The 21,110-nt window shown below is 37.4% G+C and overlaps 1 protein-coding gene and 1 long non-coding RNA gene across 2 annotated transcripts; both read left to right on the forward strand.

Moving 5' to 3' along the window:
• The first annotated feature begins 7,392 nt into the window (after positions 1-7,392).
• LOC148691751 (uncharacterized) lies at positions 7,393-9,442 on the forward strand. Its single transcript, XR_015955217.1, has 5 exons — positions 7,393-7,569; positions 7,664-7,807; positions 7,908-8,069; positions 8,171-8,244; positions 9,380-9,442. It is a non-coding gene; the product is annotated as an uncharacterized LOC148691751 (long non-coding RNA).
• Positions 9,443-10,831: 1,389 nt separating this feature from the next.
• BIO1 (adenosylmethionine-8-amino-7-oxononanoate transaminase) lies at positions 10,832-17,830 on the forward strand. The gene is made up of 14 exons (XM_068477109.2): positions 10,832-11,685; positions 11,789-11,959; positions 12,180-12,441; positions 12,581-12,661; positions 13,215-13,335; positions 13,587-13,735; positions 14,721-14,815; positions 15,104-15,219; positions 15,310-15,450; positions 15,889-16,022; positions 16,114-16,245; positions 16,598-16,732; positions 17,049-17,161; positions 17,419-17,830. The coding sequence occupies exons 1-14, from the start codon at positions 10,856-10,858 to the stop codon at positions 17,600-17,602; spliced, it is 2,664 nt and encodes an 887-aa protein (XP_068333210.2). The 5' UTR covers positions 10,832-10,855; the 3' UTR covers positions 17,603-17,830.
• The last annotated feature ends 3,280 nt before the right edge of the window (positions 17,831-21,110 follow it).

The raw sequence follows: 21,110 nt of genomic DNA on the forward strand, positions 1-21,110 counted from the left end.
GGGTTGGACAAGTACTCCTTTAACTTCAAGAAGCCATCTTCACACTCGTCCGTCCAAAGTAAACCCTTAATCGTCTTCTCTATGTCCAGCCTTGATCTGGTTGTAGCCGAAGTAGGCGTCCATGAAGCTCAGTAGCTTATGTGATGTATATTTAAACTAACCTAAATAATAGATTAATTTAAACCAAATTAAACTCGCAAGCACACGAATCAATCGTAGAAATATATGTAAATATAAGGTCAATCCCACCAGGATTGCTTTAACACCAATTTAACCAGCTAATTACGTGAAACTTAACTTAGAAAATGAATGATTGTTTGATTGTGAAAAGTAACTAAAACTTCAAATTATAATAAAACCAGAAAGATGGATAATGAAAACACACAAAGAATGAAAGTTTAAACAAGTTGAAGTGATGACAGCATAAGGTCATGAATCCACCAATAACAATCTTATTTCCTTTCTTCAAGCCAATTACTATCCAATTACCATACCAATATTTAAGGTTGTTCTTTCTGAGATATGAATTAATCTGTGGTTAGGCATCAACTCATGTGTCTATACATTACAACTATATCCTATTGGTTAAGGCATACAATTAAACACATAAAAACCCATCAACCACTGAAGAATCATGTCAACCACGTAGGACTAGTTTGATATTGGTCATCCTTACTAGTTTTTCTACTCTTCTTAATCTTAGTTACAATAAATCAAATTGATTGGTCATCCTCTTATATTTATCTAATTATGTAGAAACAAGTTCACAATGATGGCTAGTCCCAAGAACATTCGAAACTAGAATAAATTGCACACAAAGATTAAGAATTAAGCATGGCATGTAATCAGATAATATTCAACAAAATACTTTAGAAATAATCATGTCATGGTTTCATCATAAACCTAAGAAAAGTAGTTTAGTTACACATAGTCATAATAAGTATCATAAAAGAAGTCATGGAAGAAGATAAAACCCGGAAAAGAAAGGGAAAACGCATGCTAAGCTTCCTTCCTTCACTTTTGACGAATTTTGTGTATTAGGTGGTCTTAAGTGAGCCTAGGGTATTATATTTACTCTAGGAAAACCCTAAAAGTCTGGTAGAAACTCTCCTAAAACAAAACAAATTCCTAAATAATTAATAAACAAACTAGGAAAGAATCATTCTTGGCTTAGGAAACATCTGACTTGCACGCCAAATTTGGAGTCGATTTATCTTTTGGAAAATTCTATAAAAATAGTGGGAAATGTAGCTTTATCTCTTATATTTCCAAGCAGATATTGCACAACACTAGGAAAATTTGGGAAAGCCTTCAAATCATCATTCTCTCATAGCTGCGCAATACTAACGTGATTGGAACTTCTACGGGATTAACTTGCAAAACTAGAATGCTTGACTTCATGGAAAATTATGAAATTTGGATAAAACATTCTTCAGCCTCTTAGCTTCCTTTTTCAATTGGCCTTGCATCAAAATTCCTCCGAAAAGTCAAATTATCACCAAAAATGTCATGAGTGTGCAAATTGGTTGTAATAGAACATACTAAGGTTCTTTTAAGACTAATTCGTTAACAAAGCATAGGGATAAATGACATGAAATAATAAAAAAAATAACGCACTTATCATTATGCACCCTATAGAATCCACTAGGAAATCGATTACAACCAATCTGCGCATGGATCCTTGGGGCAGGCTTTGTTTACGTCCGTGATGTCATGGCCCAATCCTGAGATACGCGAGAATCAACATGTGACAGTGGACAGTAGCAGTACAACATAGAATCACTGAGACTCATACATAAAATCTACGTTAGAACTTCAGTAGAAATAATTTAAAAGGTGCCAATAGCCTATTCTCAACTGTACTTCCCACACAGCTACTCCACTTGAATTTTTCTTTTTTAACAGCTACTTATTACTCTGCAAAACAACCCAACGTTGTGGAAATAGCGCACTGGGCAAAGAAAACCCAAGATTAGTTGCAAAGCTTATGTGAGTGACAGTAATACCATATATAGGAATATAAGTAAAATCAAATTATCAGAATATAGAATACTGGTTGAGCCCACACACGAATTCCCTCTGAATACTTTCTCAATATTTCGATCTAACTACCATCATTATCATTCTATCATTTTCTTGGGGTTGTGATTCACCATTCACCTTTCATCATTTTCCTAATGATCACAAATATCCAATTACCACAGTTTTCATAATTTAACCATCATACGCCTCAGTAATACATATAAGAATGGTTCTTAATGTCAAACCTCACCACACGTCTTTTGAGATAACAATCAGTCATCACACAATTGGCAATTATGCAGGAATGACACACCATCAATACTACAATCACGTGTAGGAATGAGATTGGTATTTCTTTCATCATTGCATCTTTTTCAGGCTTTCAATCTCTTTTTTCATATGTGTAACAACATACTAGGGCTATAGGGAGACACAGTTTGCCTGAAACCTACAATAGGTAACCGAATAGGATGTGGTTCCCCAATGCAGACTAACCAAGAAGAACCACTCCTGAGAACAAGCAACAATGTAGGTAGTAACCCACCAATGCGGATTAACTAAGCAGAATCACTCCTATGAACATTAATAGAGGGTGATCACCAGCTGCGGATTAACTAGGCATGATCAGCCCTAAACTACTTATGGCCATACCTAGGTAACGAAGATCGCCCAATGTGGCTTAACTAGGCACAACTCTTAAATAGTATGGTCCCCTAATGTGGATTAACTAAATGGGACCATCCATGTACCACTGCTAAATGGTGCATATTTTATGCCACATCACCTCATGTACTGGGTTAGCGGTCCTCTACTAGCCCTCATATTTCACAATCATTTGAAATATCGCATAAGAATTTTTTTTTTTTTAATAACACTATCAAGTATACATAATATAGTAGCATACACTTCCATAAAATCAATTGTAAATCCGTGTTATATCCACATAGTGTATAACAAAAAAGTTTAATAAGTAATAACCATATCACATAATATTAAATCACTCACATAAATCCTCCGCATTTCCAGATGCACCAACACTACTCCAATGAACCTAATACAACACACAATTCCCCACTTAGGAAACTTAGAAAGGCTGACACCTGAAATGAGACCACGTGCCCCTAGCATGTAAATCAAGACACTCGTCAGTTGGGAATGACACGTCATCATGATAAGTCAACTAAGCTCTATCAAGTCTCAACAACATTCTAAAAATAAACAACACTAAAATAATTCGGTTCGGTTTCACAGTCCCCAGTTTTTATGCCCACCCCTACCCTAAACATATTTTTTTACATATCTAAACTACCAATTAAAAAACTCTCTTTGTCAACCAAATGACGGTAAAACAATCTCTAAGGTTCATATATGGTAACGCAATCTCTACACACTTATCATTTTGCCCATTGCTTGACTCTTAATATTGCTTACTAACTTAACCGTAGGAGAGCCTTTGACTGGCACACTCCCTCCATTGGTCTTTACTTACTCATGGTTGTGTGTTCTTTTATAGGTAAATGATTTTGAACATCTCCACCTCTTATGGCGGTGTGCAAATATGGTTTTAACAATCGAATAATACTTGCAATGTCCTCCAGCTCTTTTGGGTCTTCTTTTGGACTAGCTCGATTATTGGCCTTCATAAGTTTGTTTGTTCACCTTGTTCCATTCCTAGTCCAAGGATTTTAAAGATTGCAACGCGTAAGAAGCGACTTCCTTCATAGTTCAAATTGCATGTCCATTCTTAGTGAATTTTTGGCAAAAGTTTGTTAAGGACTTGGTCACTTGCATGTAGGTCAGAAATGCCATTAGAATCCTTTTGTCAGACCTTATGCATTGGACCTCAGCATTTCCGATTGGACTACACTTAGATAAATTGGCCAAGGAATTTTTGAGTATTGGAACACCTTTAGAATAAAATTCCTCTTGAGGATTTCCTAGTCTGGATGCCTCATTCGGACCTGCTTAAACACATGGTGTCACAGAATGTACTTGACTTAGCACGCTAGTCTAGGATGGAAGTAATCGTACTCGAGGTAAGAACTCAGAACCACCCCTCAAATGATTCTTGAATCGCCCTTTCAATCATTCCCTCGAATGTTGCAGAACCTAGATTTGAATGTTATAAACCATAACCATTAAGTTGTATAAACTTTCCGGAAGCCGGATGGTGCATTGGACTTCTAGGTTAAGGGACTATGTCCCTGTGACCATAGCCCACCTATCGTAACTACACTAATTATGACTTGAGCCTCCCAAGATGTTAACCGAACACTATGGATTGGACTAAAGGAGACTCGAACCCTGTTGGGGATCATTTTTGTCGAGTAGCCCTTGGTGAGGTGGTAAGGAGATGAGTTCTCCAGGGACTTGTCTTCGCATAATCTACAACGTTTAAGTGTAATAACACCAAAGCTTGGTGATATTCCATATTTTAGTGATTAGAATTCCACCCATATGGTCCAGAGTATAGGTTCCTTTGCACCCCTTGTAAGAACCCGAATTTTTTTATTATTAATTAATTAGTAGTGCAATTGTATGATTTAACTCTTTAATTTATATAGTTAGATTAGTATGCAAATTGGTCCATATGTTTGAGATTCGTTATATATAAAATACACATATATTTTTGACAAAAAGGACAAATATAATATTTAGTTGTCATAAATTTATCGATTTTTTTTGAAATATTTGTTTCTTTCTTCCTGGACGATCACCCCAAGAAGGAGTTCACAAACCCCTTTTCTCAAATCTACCGTAGTCTGAAAAGGGGGAAAAAACCCTAGCTTATTCTCTCTTCGAATTTCAGAAGCAAGAGATAAAATGTGTCTTTGGGTCTACAATTCCATGCTTATGTAGAGTCCAATTGGAGTAGCCAACAAATAATTTATGAGGTAAGTTTGTTTTTATTTCCTTATGACTGTACAATTGAGCTTGTGATTTCCATACCTCTCTCTCCTACCACCATGTAAGAATTTAAAATCAAGAGGTGTATGATTTTCATTTGCTAGGACTTTTCAGCTCAATCTAGTTACCATGTAGTAGTTAGGTGAATCCTCCTCTTACTGCTAGAAAGCAGGAGGTGTCCAATTTATGTGGCTCGGTGGCTTGTGTCACCTAAGTGTTAGTTCTAGGAGAACTTGTGCAGTCTATGGAAGCATGAGGTGGAGGTCTAAGAAGTAGGTGGGTCTAGAGTTAGGCCCCATGATTGTTAGTATTTATTTGAGTTTTTAGCCAGTTAAAAAGAAGCAAAAAGTTGTATAAATAGGGAGTCAGTTCTCTTGAGAATCAATGATAATAGAAATGTCAAACAAAAAGCATTATAGTTTTAGAAGGCTAGTGAAGGAGAAAGAATGCTAAGAGTTGATGTAATCTTTTATTTGGTTAAACTTCTCATTCCTTTTACTTGATTCATCTTTTCGATAATTTTGGTGTGGTTTGAAGAGGTTGGTTAATCAATGGTCAATCTCTTTCAGCCAAAACCCTATAATTCCATACTATAAAAATGTTCAGTTTCCTCTTTGATTTCAAAATATACTTATGTTCTGCTATGTTTAGTTTAAATACAGAGAGCTTTCATAAAGAAAGAGTCTTTTATGTCGAGGTTTTGGTTATGGATTGGTAGGAAGGAAGGGTTTTCAAGGTGAAATTTTGAAACATGAAACTTTTGAACTAGTCATCTAAGTCAGTAAACAAATTTTGGTTTTGGAAACAAGTTCTGATTGTATTGCCTCCTACATATACAAGGCAACCTGGAAGGCCGAGGAAGAAGAGAAACAAGGAAGCTGCTGAGAGGGACAATGAGGGTGAACAAACTCCCACAAACCCAACCAATAATCTTCAAGGTCCTCCTCAACCACTTAAGCTAGGAAGGAAAGGCCAAGGCACTTTGAAATGTACCATATGCAAAAAGGAAGGTCATAATGCAAGAACCCATCATAGACATCTTCCTCCAAGGGACAAACAGGTAACATTTTCTACTTTATATGGTTTTTTAAATCCCTTAACATCATATTACACTCTTAATCCTTTAACATCATTTTCTACTTTGTAGGCATCCACATTTGCTCAAGGACAAATTGCACCTAAAAAGAGGACAAGGAAAACAAGGGTAAAAACTTAACCATTTCCTTAGTTGTAAAACATTTGGATTTAGTTAAAAAGCTTGCTTAGTCTCTAAATGAACTTTGGATTTAGGCATCACAATCAGTAGCTGAATCAATCACCTAGAAGCACCAAGCAGAGAAAGACCAAGCAATCCACTAACTGAATCATCCAAAGGCACCAAGCACAGAAATACCAACCAACCCAACCAACCACGTTTTTTCCACATATGGTTGTTTTTTGTAAAGGAATTGTAAAGTTTGAATAGGTTTTATGCATCCAATAGGTCTTTTGTGAATTGAATGGATGATGTAGCAGGTTTTATGAACTCAATAGGTTTTGTAATGTTGGTTGGAGATGCTAGATGAATTCTGTTAGTTTTTTGAACATGTTTAACAATTTATGGATAAGTAGGCAGGTTTTATGCTTAATTTGGTCTATTTCATATTTTTCTTGCAAATGATGAGTAGTTTGTGCTTGAATACACTTGTTTTGTTGTTGTTGTGGTTATATCATTATTTTTGGGTGAGATTTTTCAAACTTGAGGTCAAGGATGATATAATATGTGCTTAAAATGGTATATCATAGGTTTTTTTTTTTTTTTTTTTTGGGCGGGAAAATTCAAAATTCAAATTACCAAAAAAAAAAAAAACCAAATATATTTTCTGACGTGGATGCCATTTGGCGGGAAAACATTGGGTGTGATGCCACATGGAATCCATCTGGATGAGGAACTGGGCCCCGAATCATGCCATGTCAGCATTTAACAGACCAATTCACAGACAAGCTAACGGAGGTATAACATTGGACCAAATTCTAAAGATGAGGTATGACATTGTTAATTTTAAGAGGTATTTATCAATTTCCCCCCTGAACTTGTGACCCTTGGCCAATTTCCCCCCTCAACTTTAATTTTGGCCAATTTGCCCCTTCAACTCTCATAATTAGTCAATTTTCCCCCTCAACTTTAATTTGGCCAATTTCCCCCCTCAACTCTCAAAATTAGCCAATTTGCACCCTACTGTTATTTATTTATTTATTTTTTTAATTTTCCATCTATTCTTTTCTTAATTTTCAATCTTTGTAATAACTTCCAACAAAGTACTAAAATTAACATAAACTGTCACAACCCGTCCCGGAATTTTAATTCTGAGGACGTGAAGTTATGAAAATGCCCTTAAACGGGACTAAGGGGCGTAAAATATGTTGTAACTTGATGATTTGGGGATTGGGTAGGATCCCACATCCCTCAAATCTCTCCCTCATTCCCGTACCTTGTCTCTCTCTCTCTCTTCTCCCTCACAAATCTCAGAGTTCTCTCTCTCTCTCTCCTTCGAACTCACACGGACCACCCACAAACCACCCTAAAACTATACCAACGAAGGATCTAAGACCACCATCGTATTCCTGAGGACCACACGAACACGATGGTACCAATTTCAGGTGAGTTTCACTTCGGAAAACATGGATTTCGATTTCACTGTGCGTGTGCACTGTTCATGCACACGTAAAACTTGATGTTTTTGGGATTTTGAAGCTTGTAGGAAGCTTGGTAAGGTCCTAAGGAAGCTCGGAGTGCTTCGTTGGACAAATTTGGACGTCGGGATAGCTTGGTTCAAAGTTGGCCGGAGCTTTCGAGGCTTTTTCCGGCGAATCCACGGCGAGTTAGGGGTCAAGGCAGGTATGGATGTGTTCGTCTCGTCAATACCTTCATTTTGATATAAAGAACGTCGAAAATGGTTAAGAAACGAAGAAGTTATGACACTTTGAAATTTACCCAGAAATTCCGGCAAACACCCACCTCCGGCGAAACCAGTCCGGCGACGCGAGGAAGAAGACGCGCGCGTGGGCAGCGCGTAGACTGGGCGCGTGAAGGCGCGTGGAACCTCCAAATTGAGTTCTGAAAATTGTCACGCGTTCGTGACGTCGTGTAGATCACCGTGGTATATTCACATACCCAAATCGAGCAACGTATGAGAAAGTTATTGACGAATGTTTGGTGTATGCGCGTTAAATAACATCAATTTGGTTACTTTTTGTATAGGTGAAAATTATACAGAAGAAGAATGTAACCAATCTAGGGGAGGCTCAGGGACCCACGAGACGTCGATGTGATCTGTGAGTGGGCAGTTTTGTTTTCCATATATATATACTTGACGTATTTCCCAGAAAACGTATTTTAAAAGAAATACGAATTAAATATCCTGTCATACATGCATCATATTTTAATATGTGCATTACCATAATTATGCATACTGTTGCATGGTGCTGAGGAGGCCCAGGTAAGCTACATTTGATATACGTATGAAATACATTCGATATACGCATGAAATACGTTGGTATACGATTGAAATACTATGGAAATACAAATGAAATATGAGTGTGATATGATTGAGGTGCGATTTTGACATGATCGAGATATGTTTGTGATATAATTGAAATATGATTGTGATATGATTGAAATACGATTGAGATATGAAGAATGAGTAGCTTGAGATGCTTAGAGAGCTCATAACCTGATCCCCGGTGTTAGTGCTCGCCCTGAGCAGGGCCAGTCCTTCACGTGATGTTCACCTCCCCGCACCTTATGCTCAGCTTGGATCCAAGCTAGGTGCATAGCCTGTCGTACAGACCACATGAGGTGGTTCCGACTCGTAGGTGACGTGCGATTATTCGCCCAGTCTTACGTGATCGTAGCACTAGAACGTATATATACGTAACACCCAGGCCTGTCGTACAGACCACATTAGGTGGTTCCGACTCGTGGGCAGGTTCAGTTGTTTAGTTATTGTGAGTGTGATTTGAGCTCTATATGCAGCCGTACAGGTCACGTTAGGTGACTCCGGCTGCCAGATGTTATGCTGTTGATGTGATGAGTTGATTATGAGCTATAGATGCAGTCGATGACTGAGTTGATTATGATGAGTTAATTATGAGTTATACATGCAGCCGAGGGCTGAGTTGATTAGAATGAAAGATTATGAACTATGTTTATAGCCGAATGTTGAATTGATTATATGTTATTCCATCATATTCACATAGAGATGATGAGCATTCTGTTATGATACTTGGCATGACATACATTCATATTGTCTAGCATAATTTGAGATATATTACGTATATGAGTATATACTTTATTTCTGGGAAAGTATACAAGTTTTACGGAGAGGGGTTACAAAGTTTTGAGAAGTGTTTGGATTTGGAAAAGATTTGTTTTACTGACCCACTCAATTTTGGTTTTGCGCCCCTCCAGGTTCAAGAATTGCAAAGGTGTGGTAACTACGAGGAAATTCAACGGTGTTCTGACAGAATGGACCGAATGAGGACTCACTTTCGGGTGGTTCATCTTAGAAGTTGTATATTTTTAAAGCTTCCGAACTGTGTCAATGGTTACGTCACTCTCACGTGACGGCCAGCATGCCCTCCTTCGGGACGGGGTGTGTCATAAACTCACCTGGATAATATGGGGTAAAATGTACAAAAACATATTACAATTAGTAAGTGATATGGGTTGATTATAAGAAAAAGTTATGAATCGGGTTTAAAGCATGTAGAAGAAGAAATAATAACAAAAAGAAATAGTAATCCTAAACTCATGGATGAAGCCTATTTCAATAAAATGGGTAATTCTTAATAAGGAGTCGAAAATTATGAATAGACTAGCCATTTTTTTACTAAAGCTCGATTCTCCGCAATTTACTTGAACTTAGCTTTCACTTTTATAAAGAAAATTGTATTCACATACAAAAATTTACACATCAATCCTTTTCGTTATCAATTATGTATAGTCAAAAATCAAATAAAATTACTTCATACTGATTTATTATGACTAATAATACTATTTATGATAAATTGTAAAATTCTAAATTTTAATCTATTTGTAATAGGATAGAGATATAGGAACATGATCAACATACATCTTATTTCTTACACACACTTGTTTAATTATGATCAAATTAAAAAATTAACAGTAGGGTGCAAATTGACTAATTATAAGAGTTGAGGGGGGAAATTGGTTAAATTAAAGTTGAGGGGGAAAATTGACTAATTATGAGACTTGAGGGGGAAAATTGGCCAAAGTTAAAGTTGAAGGGGGAAATTGGCTAATGGTCACAAGTTCAGGGGGGAAATTGATGAATACCTCTAATTTTAAAAGACGAGGTATGAAAGTGTCGTAATGCTAATAGTTGAGCTAGTTTTTTGTACTTTACCCTTATTTTTATATAGATAAGTTTTGGTATACAAAATTAGTTTGATTAATTCTTTTTTTTTTGAACAATAAATTAGTTTGATTAATTAGTATAAAATAATTTATCTATATAAGGGCAATTTAGTAATCAAGCTAGTTTTAATTTCGATTCCAATGAATTGTTAACAACTCATATGGAACCAATATCATTCTTCTTCGATTCCAGACAGTTTTAGTAAACAACTTCAACATGAATCTGATTGTGCTTCTACTTCATTCCAATTCCTTTTCAATCCAATTTCTCCTCAACTCAATTCCTCTCAATCTAATTATGGACGAGTAAACGCGTCCTCAAACAGATACAAACACAACTCTACATTTACATTCCAGATGATATTTTTGAATTTTGTGTTTTCTTTAATGAATAAGAGCGGGAAAAATCAAATTTGGAAGAAAAAGAGTTTCACATTTTATTATTAGTTTTGTTTCGTATCCTTCGGCTTGTATCTTGTGGTGGAACTTGCCACGTGTCCTTTTGATATGGTGGTAGTTGAAACCAGTGACACATTTTATATCCAACTTACTCCCACTGACATTTTCCCACCTCCATTAAACCCTCGTAAATCCCCCAAAACTTCCACGACCACCATGCTCACCCTCACTTCTCTCCTCCTGCGCCCCGCCCGCCACTTCGTCAAACCCCTATCCACCAGAACCGCCTCCACCGCCACCACTCCTCCGCCTCCTCTCACTGTCCCCCTCTCTCACCCCATCTACCTCTTATGGTCCGCCAACACCTCCCTCGGCAAAACCCTAGTCTCCACCGGCCTCGCCGCCTCCTCTCTCCTCTCCAGTCGCCACCCCCGCCGCCGCTCTTTCCTCTATCTCAAGCCCATCCAAACCGGCTACCCGGCCGACTCCGACTCCCATTTCGTCTTCTCCAAACTCACCTCCCTCGCCCCCCGCCGCTCTCCCCACCTCTCTCTCCTCGCCTCCAATCACGTTCTCAAGGCCTCTGCCTCCGCCGCCAGCTCCATCTTAGCCCCCCAAATTCTGCCAAATCACGGCAAGGGCATGTGTGATTTGGACTGGTGTGAAGAGAGCAGGGTTGATGGTGGCAATTCTGGGAATGCTCCAAATTCGGAGCTGGTTTGTAAGACAATGTACGCTTGGGGAGACCCTGTCTCGCCGCACTTAGCGGCTGAGAGAGAAAGCGGTGCGGTGGAGGACTCGACCTTGCTCGAATTGCTGCAGAGGTGTTTGGACATTGGGGTTGGAAAGGAGAAAATGGATTCTTTCTGTGTGGTTGAGACCGCTGGTGGGGTTGCTAGTCCAGGGCCTTCTGGATCGCTTCAATGTGACTTGTACAGGTACTTCAAATTCGTAGTTGATAACATATGCTCTGTATATCCTTGTTATTGTTATTCTTAATCAGTCAAATCATAAATGTGAGAACTTGGTGCATGTGTGCAGACCTTTCCGTTTACCTGCAATTCTTGTTGGAGATGGACGGCTAGGTGGTATTTCCGGAACCATTTCAGCTTATGAAACTTTGAAACTCAGAGGTTATGATGTTGTTGCTGTTGTTCTTGAGGATCATGGCCTTGTAAATGAGGTTCCGTTAGCATCATATTTTCGAAACAGGTAATCTGATTACTTTTTTTTTATTTTTTATAGTGGCTATATACTGGTCTGTATGTACCTATATGTCAATATGTGGACATAATACGCAAACATGGCTCGCATATTTGCATTTCATTGTCTTTGAACGGATATGATAATTATGTTTTTGATGTCGGACATGTTTAATATCCTTCTATTCATGTAAAAATCCAGATATGGTAACTGTCATAATTTTTTTTAGTGTTCCAGTACTTGTGCTGCCGCCTATTCCACAAGACTTGTCAGATGACCTTGTGGAATGGTATGACGATACTCAGAATGTATTTGATTCGCTGATGGAAATAATGCTATTAGCCCACTCTGAACGAATCAAGAGATTGCATAACATGCCGAAAAGGGCTGTAGATGTTTTTTGGTGGCCATTTACTCAGCACACATTTATACCAGAAGGAGACGTTACAGTGATTGATTCACGCTGTGGTGAAAACTTTTCAGTCTTCAAGGTTTGTGTATGTGGCTTTGCAACTTACCAATGAAGGCGGAATATGTCATGCTTGACTGTTTGTTGTTTCTTCCTAGGTGATGATTATAATCGACTCTTTCCTAGCATGCCTACCTAACTTTTGTTTTATTTCATCTTAGGCTCGGAATGATGATGTTATGATTCAACAATTTGACGCATGTGCAAGTTGGTGGACTCAGGGACCCGATGCTACTTTACAGGTCATCTTTATTAATATCTTTCTGTTAAATGTTTTCACTGGGACTCGATTTCAATCTAGATAATTGGTGGTCAGACTTTGACATAGCTCACAATCATCGTGCAAATTTATAATTTCCAAATCCTTGATTGTGTCATTCCTGGAATGGATGCCTATGATAGTATGCATCTTGTATGTTTATTATGCTGTTGCCCATTTGCATCGTTGTTGATTCATTCACTGTCTTTTTGCTTAGACTATTTATAATGTTGTCCATTCACACCTTTTGGTCCATCCAACTGGTGTTGAACCCTCTCATTGAGAGCCGAGATTTTCTGTTATTAGTTTTTGGCTTCCATATGGATGGTCAGGACAAAGACTGTTCCCCCTGTGTTCACACTTTTCAATCTTTCTTGGGTTTTTTTCGTTTCTTTGTGTTTTTAGTTTTGGAAGTTATATCTCATCGACACTGATTGTGCCTCCCGGTTGTTTCAATAAATTTATTAATAGAAGTACCAAACAATAATATGGAATGCCTGAAGTTTTTAATCTGGTTTTTGTTTAGGTGGTTTCAGACTGAGCTTGCAAGGGATATGGGTTATGCAGCTGCAAGATTTGGGCATGTGATGTTTCCTGAGAATGTTTATGAGCCAGCCTTAGAATGTGCTGAACTTTTGCTTGAAGGTGTTGGAAAAGGTTGTTACGGTGTTGCTTTTATTCCTTTTATTTCTTTTCTTGTACGCTGTTTTCTGTATTCTTAAAGCATACTTGTTCTAACTTTTCAGTGCTTTATTATTTGGGTAATGAATCTTTTATTTGAGTATTATTTGTGGTACATGCGGAATCAAAGTTTGTTTTAAAATATCTTAAATATGTCATCTATATTCTATCTGTTTTCCTTATTTTTTCTACATTTGCCTATATGTGACTGATGACCATTTATGCAGGTTGGGCTTCTCGAACATATTTTTCGGATAACGGATCGACAGCAATTGAGATTGCATTGAAGATGGCATTCCGTAAATTCTCTTATGATCATGGAATTCTTTTAGATCATCTCAAGGATAACTCAGCTGAGAGACATCCGGAGCTTGTGGTGGGTCACATTAATTCTTCTCTTCATCTACATAACCACTGTCTTTATCAGATTAGACAAGTACTTCTAATGTGTGATTTCTAACTTGATAAAAGCTCTGTTCCCTGAAACCAGTAAAAGAAACAGTTCTGTTGGTTAAAAAAGTCCTAAGCTTCTCTGCCTGGCGCACATGGTTATTCAACCTTTGTATCTGTACTGAAAAACTAATAATCTATTAACACATTTGTAAAATAACATACTCCAATTCCAGCTTGACATACTACTTGGATAGTGAAGTATACTAATGAGTATCAGGTATTTTTTAATAGATAGCATCGAATATCTCTATCCAAAAAATATTTTACATTAGCAATGAACTAAGAAAGTGTGCACTTTCAGAAATTTTCTGATTGAGGCTTGATGTGAACACCTACCTCTAAGCCAGCATTAACTAAGCAGTCTTCTAGGCATTATTGGTTTAACATAATTTGTGGAACATGTGTTATGATGTGAATCAACTAATGCACAACTGCATTGTGGTGAGTGAATCAAATTTTGTTGGACTATCCCTTTCTTTAATTGACTTGGGAGTAAGACTAATAATATGTCCATCTTTCCTAGTGTTAGCTTGACCATATTTATATCTTTTGCAGCATAATTTGAATTTTCAGTATTTTCCTTAACAAGAATAGAAAGGGTTGAGAAGACAAATGGTAGTGAGAGCACACTATTTTGGCAAAATTTATAAATTTGGTACCCCATAGAGTCGAAACTTTGAAGGATATTCTGAATTCAATGTTCTTCTCTCCCCTGTTTCACGTTTACAGATAAATTAACCTTTACCTGCTGTATGTTTATTTATTTTTATTTGTGATTGGTATGCTACCTTTTGCGCAGGTAGGATTCATTGCCTTGCCTATTGTATTGATCCATTAATGTGATGTAATTTTGGACTTATGGTGAGAATTTTCTTCAATTCTGTTGACCTAGGAGTTTTATATTTCAGGTCCTTGCTCTGAGAGGATCTTATCATGGCGATACTTTGGGTGCTATGGAAGCACAGGCACCATCATCTTATACAGGCTTTCTCCAACAACCATGGTATGGGATGTTCTGTTGCAAGCAACATTACTACAATTCTTCAAAATCAATAAATGGTATTCTTGACTGTCTATCATTCATTCTCTTGCAAGACGTGTAAATATCAGGTATATATTCATATGTAAGAATCAGACATCAATGCCATAAGGAGGGCATTGCCATTTCGTCACCTTGATCATTTATTTCTTGATTCCAGAGTTGTGTCTAGGAATATAGCCAGATATTAGCATTATAGAAGAACCTTTTTTATCATCAAACCTTCTCAAGATTTATATGTTTTACCTGCAGGTATAATGGAAGAGGTTTTTTTCTTGATCCTCCCACAATCTTTTTGTACAACAATATGTGGAGCCTTTCGCTACCTAAAGGGTTGGATTCTCAGATTTTGGATCTTAAAAATTTGAGTAAGAGACCTTTCTTGTCACGGTTAACCTATTATATTCAGACCTGTTAATTCGGTTACAATTTCTGACATTTTGTTGGCACTTCTACAGCCTTTTGTTCCCGTAATAATGTTTTCGACAAGAGCAGGGACAAGTCAGATATTGCTGCTCTTTATTCAACACACATATCAGAACAGTTATCAAAGTTCCCTGAATCAAAAGGGTTAATTGGATCTTTGATTATTGAACCAGGCAAGGTTACTCATATCAGTAACTTTATTCCGATATCTGATTGGATGTGATTACTGTTTTTTATTTCTTTCTTTATCAGTCAGGTGATATATTTAATAATGTCTCTAATTATGAATTCCCAAGCCCGACCTTCATTTACTGAATCTGCACCTGGCTTTTTTTTTTTTTTTTTTTTTTTTTTTGAGCATTGTCGCTTCTGAGCTACCACTTGTTTTTCATCTTTGAGATGTCTTACATTTGAAGTTCTTTTATTGGGCTTTCTTCTAGTCTATAAAGTGAGCACAGCTGTGTTTGGCGTCTATTGTTCGATGAGGCTGAGAATTATGACCTGAGTTAAATTTTAATAAATAAAGATTATATACCCTCAGTTGCTTTATGTCTTTCCCTTTTATATGTATTTAGCAATTTTTTCATTCTTTGTTTGGAATTGTTCTGTAGTCATACAAGCTGCCGGAGGAATGCATATGGTTGATCCACTTTTCCAGCGGGTTCTTGTAAATGAGTGCCGGACTAGAAATATTCCCATTATCTTTGATGAGGTGTTCACTGGTTTCTGGCGGCTAGGAACAGAGGTTCAACTCTCTTTGTTGCATTTCATGCTCTCCTTAAAAAGTTTCTATATGTTTTATTTAATTGATTGGGAAAGTTACTTTTGTTTTACAGTCCGCAGCAGAATTACTATGTTGTTTTCCAGATATAGCATGCTTCGGGAAGTTGCTGACTGGTGGGACCGTGCCCTTGGCTGCCACATTAGCTACAAATGCCGTATTTGACTCATTTATTGGAGACTCAAAAGTAATTTATTACGGTGTACTGCCTTGTATGAGAAGCACTTAATTTTATTTTGCAACTTGGTTTGATTGTATATGTTATTATACATTTGTTTAGCATTATTCACTCTAAAGACAAATCATGAATAAACAGTAAATATTGGCCAGTATAACAGCCTTCTGAAGATAAATTATAATTTTATTGGTTACATTGGAGGGAATCAAACCCTTGACCTATAACCCATTATGCACTCTCTCCGTCACCACTTGGGTTAACCCCCAAGTTTTTAATGGAATTTGTTGTCTCTATTTTAATATTTTGGACCTACATTTGGTGTTATGCATAGACTAAGAAGCCCCTGCTGTTGATTTTATAGCTAAAGGCCCTTCTGCATGGACACTCATATTCTGCACATGCCATCGGGTGCACAGCAGCTGCTAAATCCATAAGATGGTTTAAGGATTCGCAGAGAAATCCTAATATCACGTCCAAAGGAAGCTTGCTTAGCGAGGTATGTGTAATATCTTTTACTTGTGCTTGTGTCGCACTTGTATGATACAAAATACAAAGGGGGTAACTTAATGTTTTTTCATTACTGGGATTTAGTTAATTATGAGACTAAAAAAGGGCTTTACATGAGTACGGTCATTAAATGATTCCATATTTTAACATGGTGGTACTGGATCCTAAATTATTAACTGCTGAAACTGTCTATATTAAATTTTACCAAAGCCCGCTGTCTTTGCTCCGTCATTGTGCGGTCTTTTATTAGCTTTGCTTCCTTTTATTTTCTTTAACCACATGGCATCACGTTCAAATGCTTGCAGTTATGGGATGAAAAGCTAGTGTACCAGATCTCTTCACATCCTGCAATTCAAAGAGTGGTTGTGTTGGGGACACTCTGTGCTGTAGAGCTTCGAGTAGAAGGCTCCAATGCTGGGTATGATCTTATTACTCCATCTTTTATATTTTATGTGGTGCCTACCATGCATATTTGTTATTTAGATTTTATTATACATGTTATACACTTGAAAAGTACGAGTTGAAATATCATGTGCATGTATTGAGTCTTTGTTTATAAACTGTTTATCATCACCGGTACTTCTTTGACCAAAAATTGATAGCTGATAATTAGCAGGCGGTGTAATGCTTTTTTGAACGTTGTTTGAAATGTTTTGTTCTATGGATTTTGAATAGGTATGGGTCACTCTATGCAAGCTCTCTTCTGAAGAAGCTCCGGGAAGACGGAGTTTACATGAGGGCGCTGGGACATGTCATATATCTCATGGGCGGACCCTGCACGTCTCCTAAAGTCTGCAAGCTAGTACTCGTTAAAGTTTGCAGAAGACTCGAAGAACTTAGCCAAACGCAAAACAATTAAACTATCTGCAACTGAGAGTTCAAGTAATCTATCCACAACTTTCCGTTCTTGTTTGTTATTTACATTTATCTCATGTGTTGTTCTCATGCCAATTGCTTTTAGCCCTAATCATGCCTTCCCTAAACTGCTTATGAACAAGGGAGGGAATGTGACAGTTTATCTGCTATTATTTTGTATAATTTGATTGGATGGGGTAAAACAAATACGGGAAGCAAAGTTGATGTATTCTATCTTATCTTTTTATATTGTTGTTTTAGGATAAATGAGTTCTGTACTACAAATTTTACAAGGACTACTTGTTTTCATCCTATATATTCATTCCTTATTATTTGTATATCACGGTTTGATATATGTGCAAACGTAACTCAATAAAATGAAACAAACATGAATTTGTGCACGAGTAATGTTGATTTGTCCGTCGGAAGAAGCAAGGAGTCAAGGGTTTTCCTTTTGCTTCCATTTTTTTCTTCTTGTATAGTAGCATTATAGTTTGTTCCTCCATAAAAACAATACTTGGCTGCTCATGGTTTTGAAGGAGTCTTCCTCAAAACACTTGTGACTGTTTCATGCTTATCATTAGAAACACTTCATGTTATAAATCACACTTTGAAGATCATGGTTGTTTGGTCAGTCAACTGTAGTAAATAATAAATGGTTTGCAATACTTTAATCGATTTCGTCTTTGTTTTTATATTGTTCGATGATTAAATGACTTTAAGTTTTTATTGATTTTTGTTGAGATAATCTTTACATAGTGAATATAATAAAAACGATTCTGACTGTAAGTAGAAAGTTTTGTAAAACGACCACATTGTTTTGTGTAAGAAATTCTACACAGTTTGTGGAGAGCCAAGTTTTCTTCCCCATTATCTAGTTTCCCTTATCTTCCTCTCTCTGCCCCTACTCTTTGAACTAGGGTTGGGCACGGGCTGGGCTGGGCCCAAATTTGGAAGAACCAGACCTACTTGTTTTAAAATGTAACAGGTCGGGTATAGGGATTTTAAGTTTGGGAACCGGATCTAACCTGGTTTGTATCAAACGGGCCGGTTCGGGACGGGTCCACGAGTGCAATAACTTTTTATTTATTTATTTATTTATTTATTTATTTTTTTTTTTTTTAATCCGGTTATGTGCATACTAAGATTGAAGCAGAATGAGGTGTGGTTCCGGTGCCGATCGAAAATGAAGAAGCTTGTAGAACCAAAGAGCAGGTTACGTCCATCATGAAAATTTTCTGTTACAAATTCAACAAAAACCAGTAAATTACATGATTTCTAATGCATGGTCGATGAACTACTTAGGAAAGAAAAAATACCTGCAAAACCCCTTATCACAAAATTTTCCCAAACCCCTCAAAAACCCAGAAAAACCCAAATTAAATTCCCCTACAAAACCATCAGGGAACCCAAATCAAAACCAATTTGGGTTTTTTGAAAATTGGAAGCATAATCGCAGCGGGGGGCTCACCAACCTCAAGTTCTTTATGTCGATGAACTCGTTTGACGAAGATGGTGGTCAGGTGGTGTGTGGCAGGGACCTCGATATATGGTGATGGTGATCAGGTGGTGGGTGAGAGGGGCCTTGTTCAGGGTTGATGGTGATATGGCGGTACAGACTCAACCCGCAGATCCTTACGGTGACCCTTGTGGTAGTGAACAGTGGATAAACCTACATGCATACAATACGACGCCGGATTGAAAGCCGAGCCAACAGAATCAAAGTCGATTTGGCACAAAACGAAAGGAAAAGATCAAGTATCGGAGGTAGATCTGCGCTTACCTTAAGCCTCAACCAGCAATTCGCAGACATTGATTGAAACGCACCGTATGGAGATTATCGGAGAGAAAGATGCGATGAGGGCTTGGGAATGCGAAAACAGGGACAAAGGAAGGAGCAAAGAGACACGACTTGAGCCGCCACTTTTATCCCTCGTTTATATAAGGATCTGGATCCCCTAACGAAGACGGGACGGAGAGTTAGTCCAGGAGAGAGAGATCGAGATGGATAAGAGTCCAGAGTCAAGATGTTTGAGAGTTGAGAGGAAGGAAGGTTAGTCTGGAAAGGATCGAGTCTTCGAGAAACTGAGAAGACATTTGTAGATGACTAGGAGATCAAATCTCCAGATATTAGATGGCGTATACGATTCGAGCCGGGGGCTCGTTTTCTTAACAATTTATACCTGCCTTGCCCCGCAACTAACATGAACCCTATCCAGCCAGCCCCGTTTCAGATTTTAAAACGCTAGACCCGCTCTGTACCAGCCCCTACTTGCGGGTCCAAGACCCGTTTGCCCACCCCTACTTTGAACTCCCACTAATATGTCCCAATGGTTGGACTGAGGATCTCATCTGATTTTAAAATTAAATATAAATAGTACCTAACAAAAATTGACCACACAATGTATGATGAACAGTCACAATCGCGGGATCCCTAAGATCCCTTAGGAAAAGGATTTGGCAAGAATCCTTTTCCTTAATTTATATTAGTTATTTATCGTACATCGTATGGTCTGCTTTCGTTATGCATTGTTTGTGTTTAATTTTAAATAAAAAATTCAAAACGATTTCTCACTACAGAATGACTAATGAACGAATAGGATGAACTGATGTTTAGGATTTTGAGGATTCAGATAGATTTTATTCCCAATGATTGGAGGGTGGGATGCTTATGTAGTTTGCCTATGGTGGGATTTTATATACCAATTATATCCTTCCAGTCCCCCCGTAACTGGTGCCGCCCTATAAATATCTTTTGTCAATTATGCCAAAGAGAGACACCACAACAAATTCAAAAGGTTCTTTTTCTCTTTCATCTCTTTTTTCTTTTCTTTCACGTCTCTGATTTTCTCGTTGATAACTTTTCCTTTTTTTTTTTTGGAACAAACAATATTATATATGCTAAGGAGTGAGAGAATGAGGTGAGCCTTACGATTGGTCAGCCATAATAATGTGGTTCAAATTCACCTTTAACGAAAATCAAACCTAAGACATCTCACTTACAAGTGAAAAGAAATACAAAAAAAAAAAAAGAAAATTAAAGACATAATAATATATATTGTTGCAGTCCTATTAGATTAGGAATGTGATTGTGTAAATCTTAGTGTATCTAGAGATATCTTGGAATATTCTCTAGGTTAGGTATTATCCTATTAGAGTTGTAATCCTATTAGGATAAAGAATTAATCTGCCTTACTATTATAAATAAAGGCATAATGGGGTGAGATAACACACACCACACAATTACATATTTCTCGTCTCTCTATGTGTCACATCCCCTTCTCTCTCTATGGCCTCCATAATTGTTCAGTAAATTATGCCTACAGTACGTTATCAGCACACTCTTGACGTTGCACTAAAGAGAGTTTGATCTTCAATCAGGGGAATATTACATTTTAATCATTCTTTTTATGATTAATTTATTATTTTATTGAATTGATCTACATGCTATTGATTCAATATAATTTTTTTTTTGTTGAATGTGATACAACGCATTAAAGATGCAATTTCGG

This window comes from Pyrus communis, chromosome 13 (genome assembly GCF_041283825.1).
Source record: "Pyrus communis isolate YQ-2024b chromosome 13, ASM4128382v1, whole genome shotgun sequence".
NCBI classification, from domain to species: Eukaryota; Viridiplantae; Streptophyta; class Magnoliopsida; order Rosales; family Rosaceae; genus Pyrus; species Pyrus communis.

Coding starts and splice junctions, on each gene's coding strand:
- BIO1 (XM_068477109.2), top strand. CDS start 10,856: ATGGTGGTAGTTGAAACCAGTGACACATTTTATATCCAACTTACTCCC. Junction 15,451..15,888: donor ATCTTTGATTATTGAACCAG/GCAAGGTTACTC, acceptor ATTGTTCTGTAG/TCATACAAGCTGCCGGAGGA. Junction 17,162..17,418: donor GTAGAAGGCTCCAATGCTGG/GTATGATCTTAT, acceptor GATTTTGAATAG/GTATGGGTCACTCTATGCAA.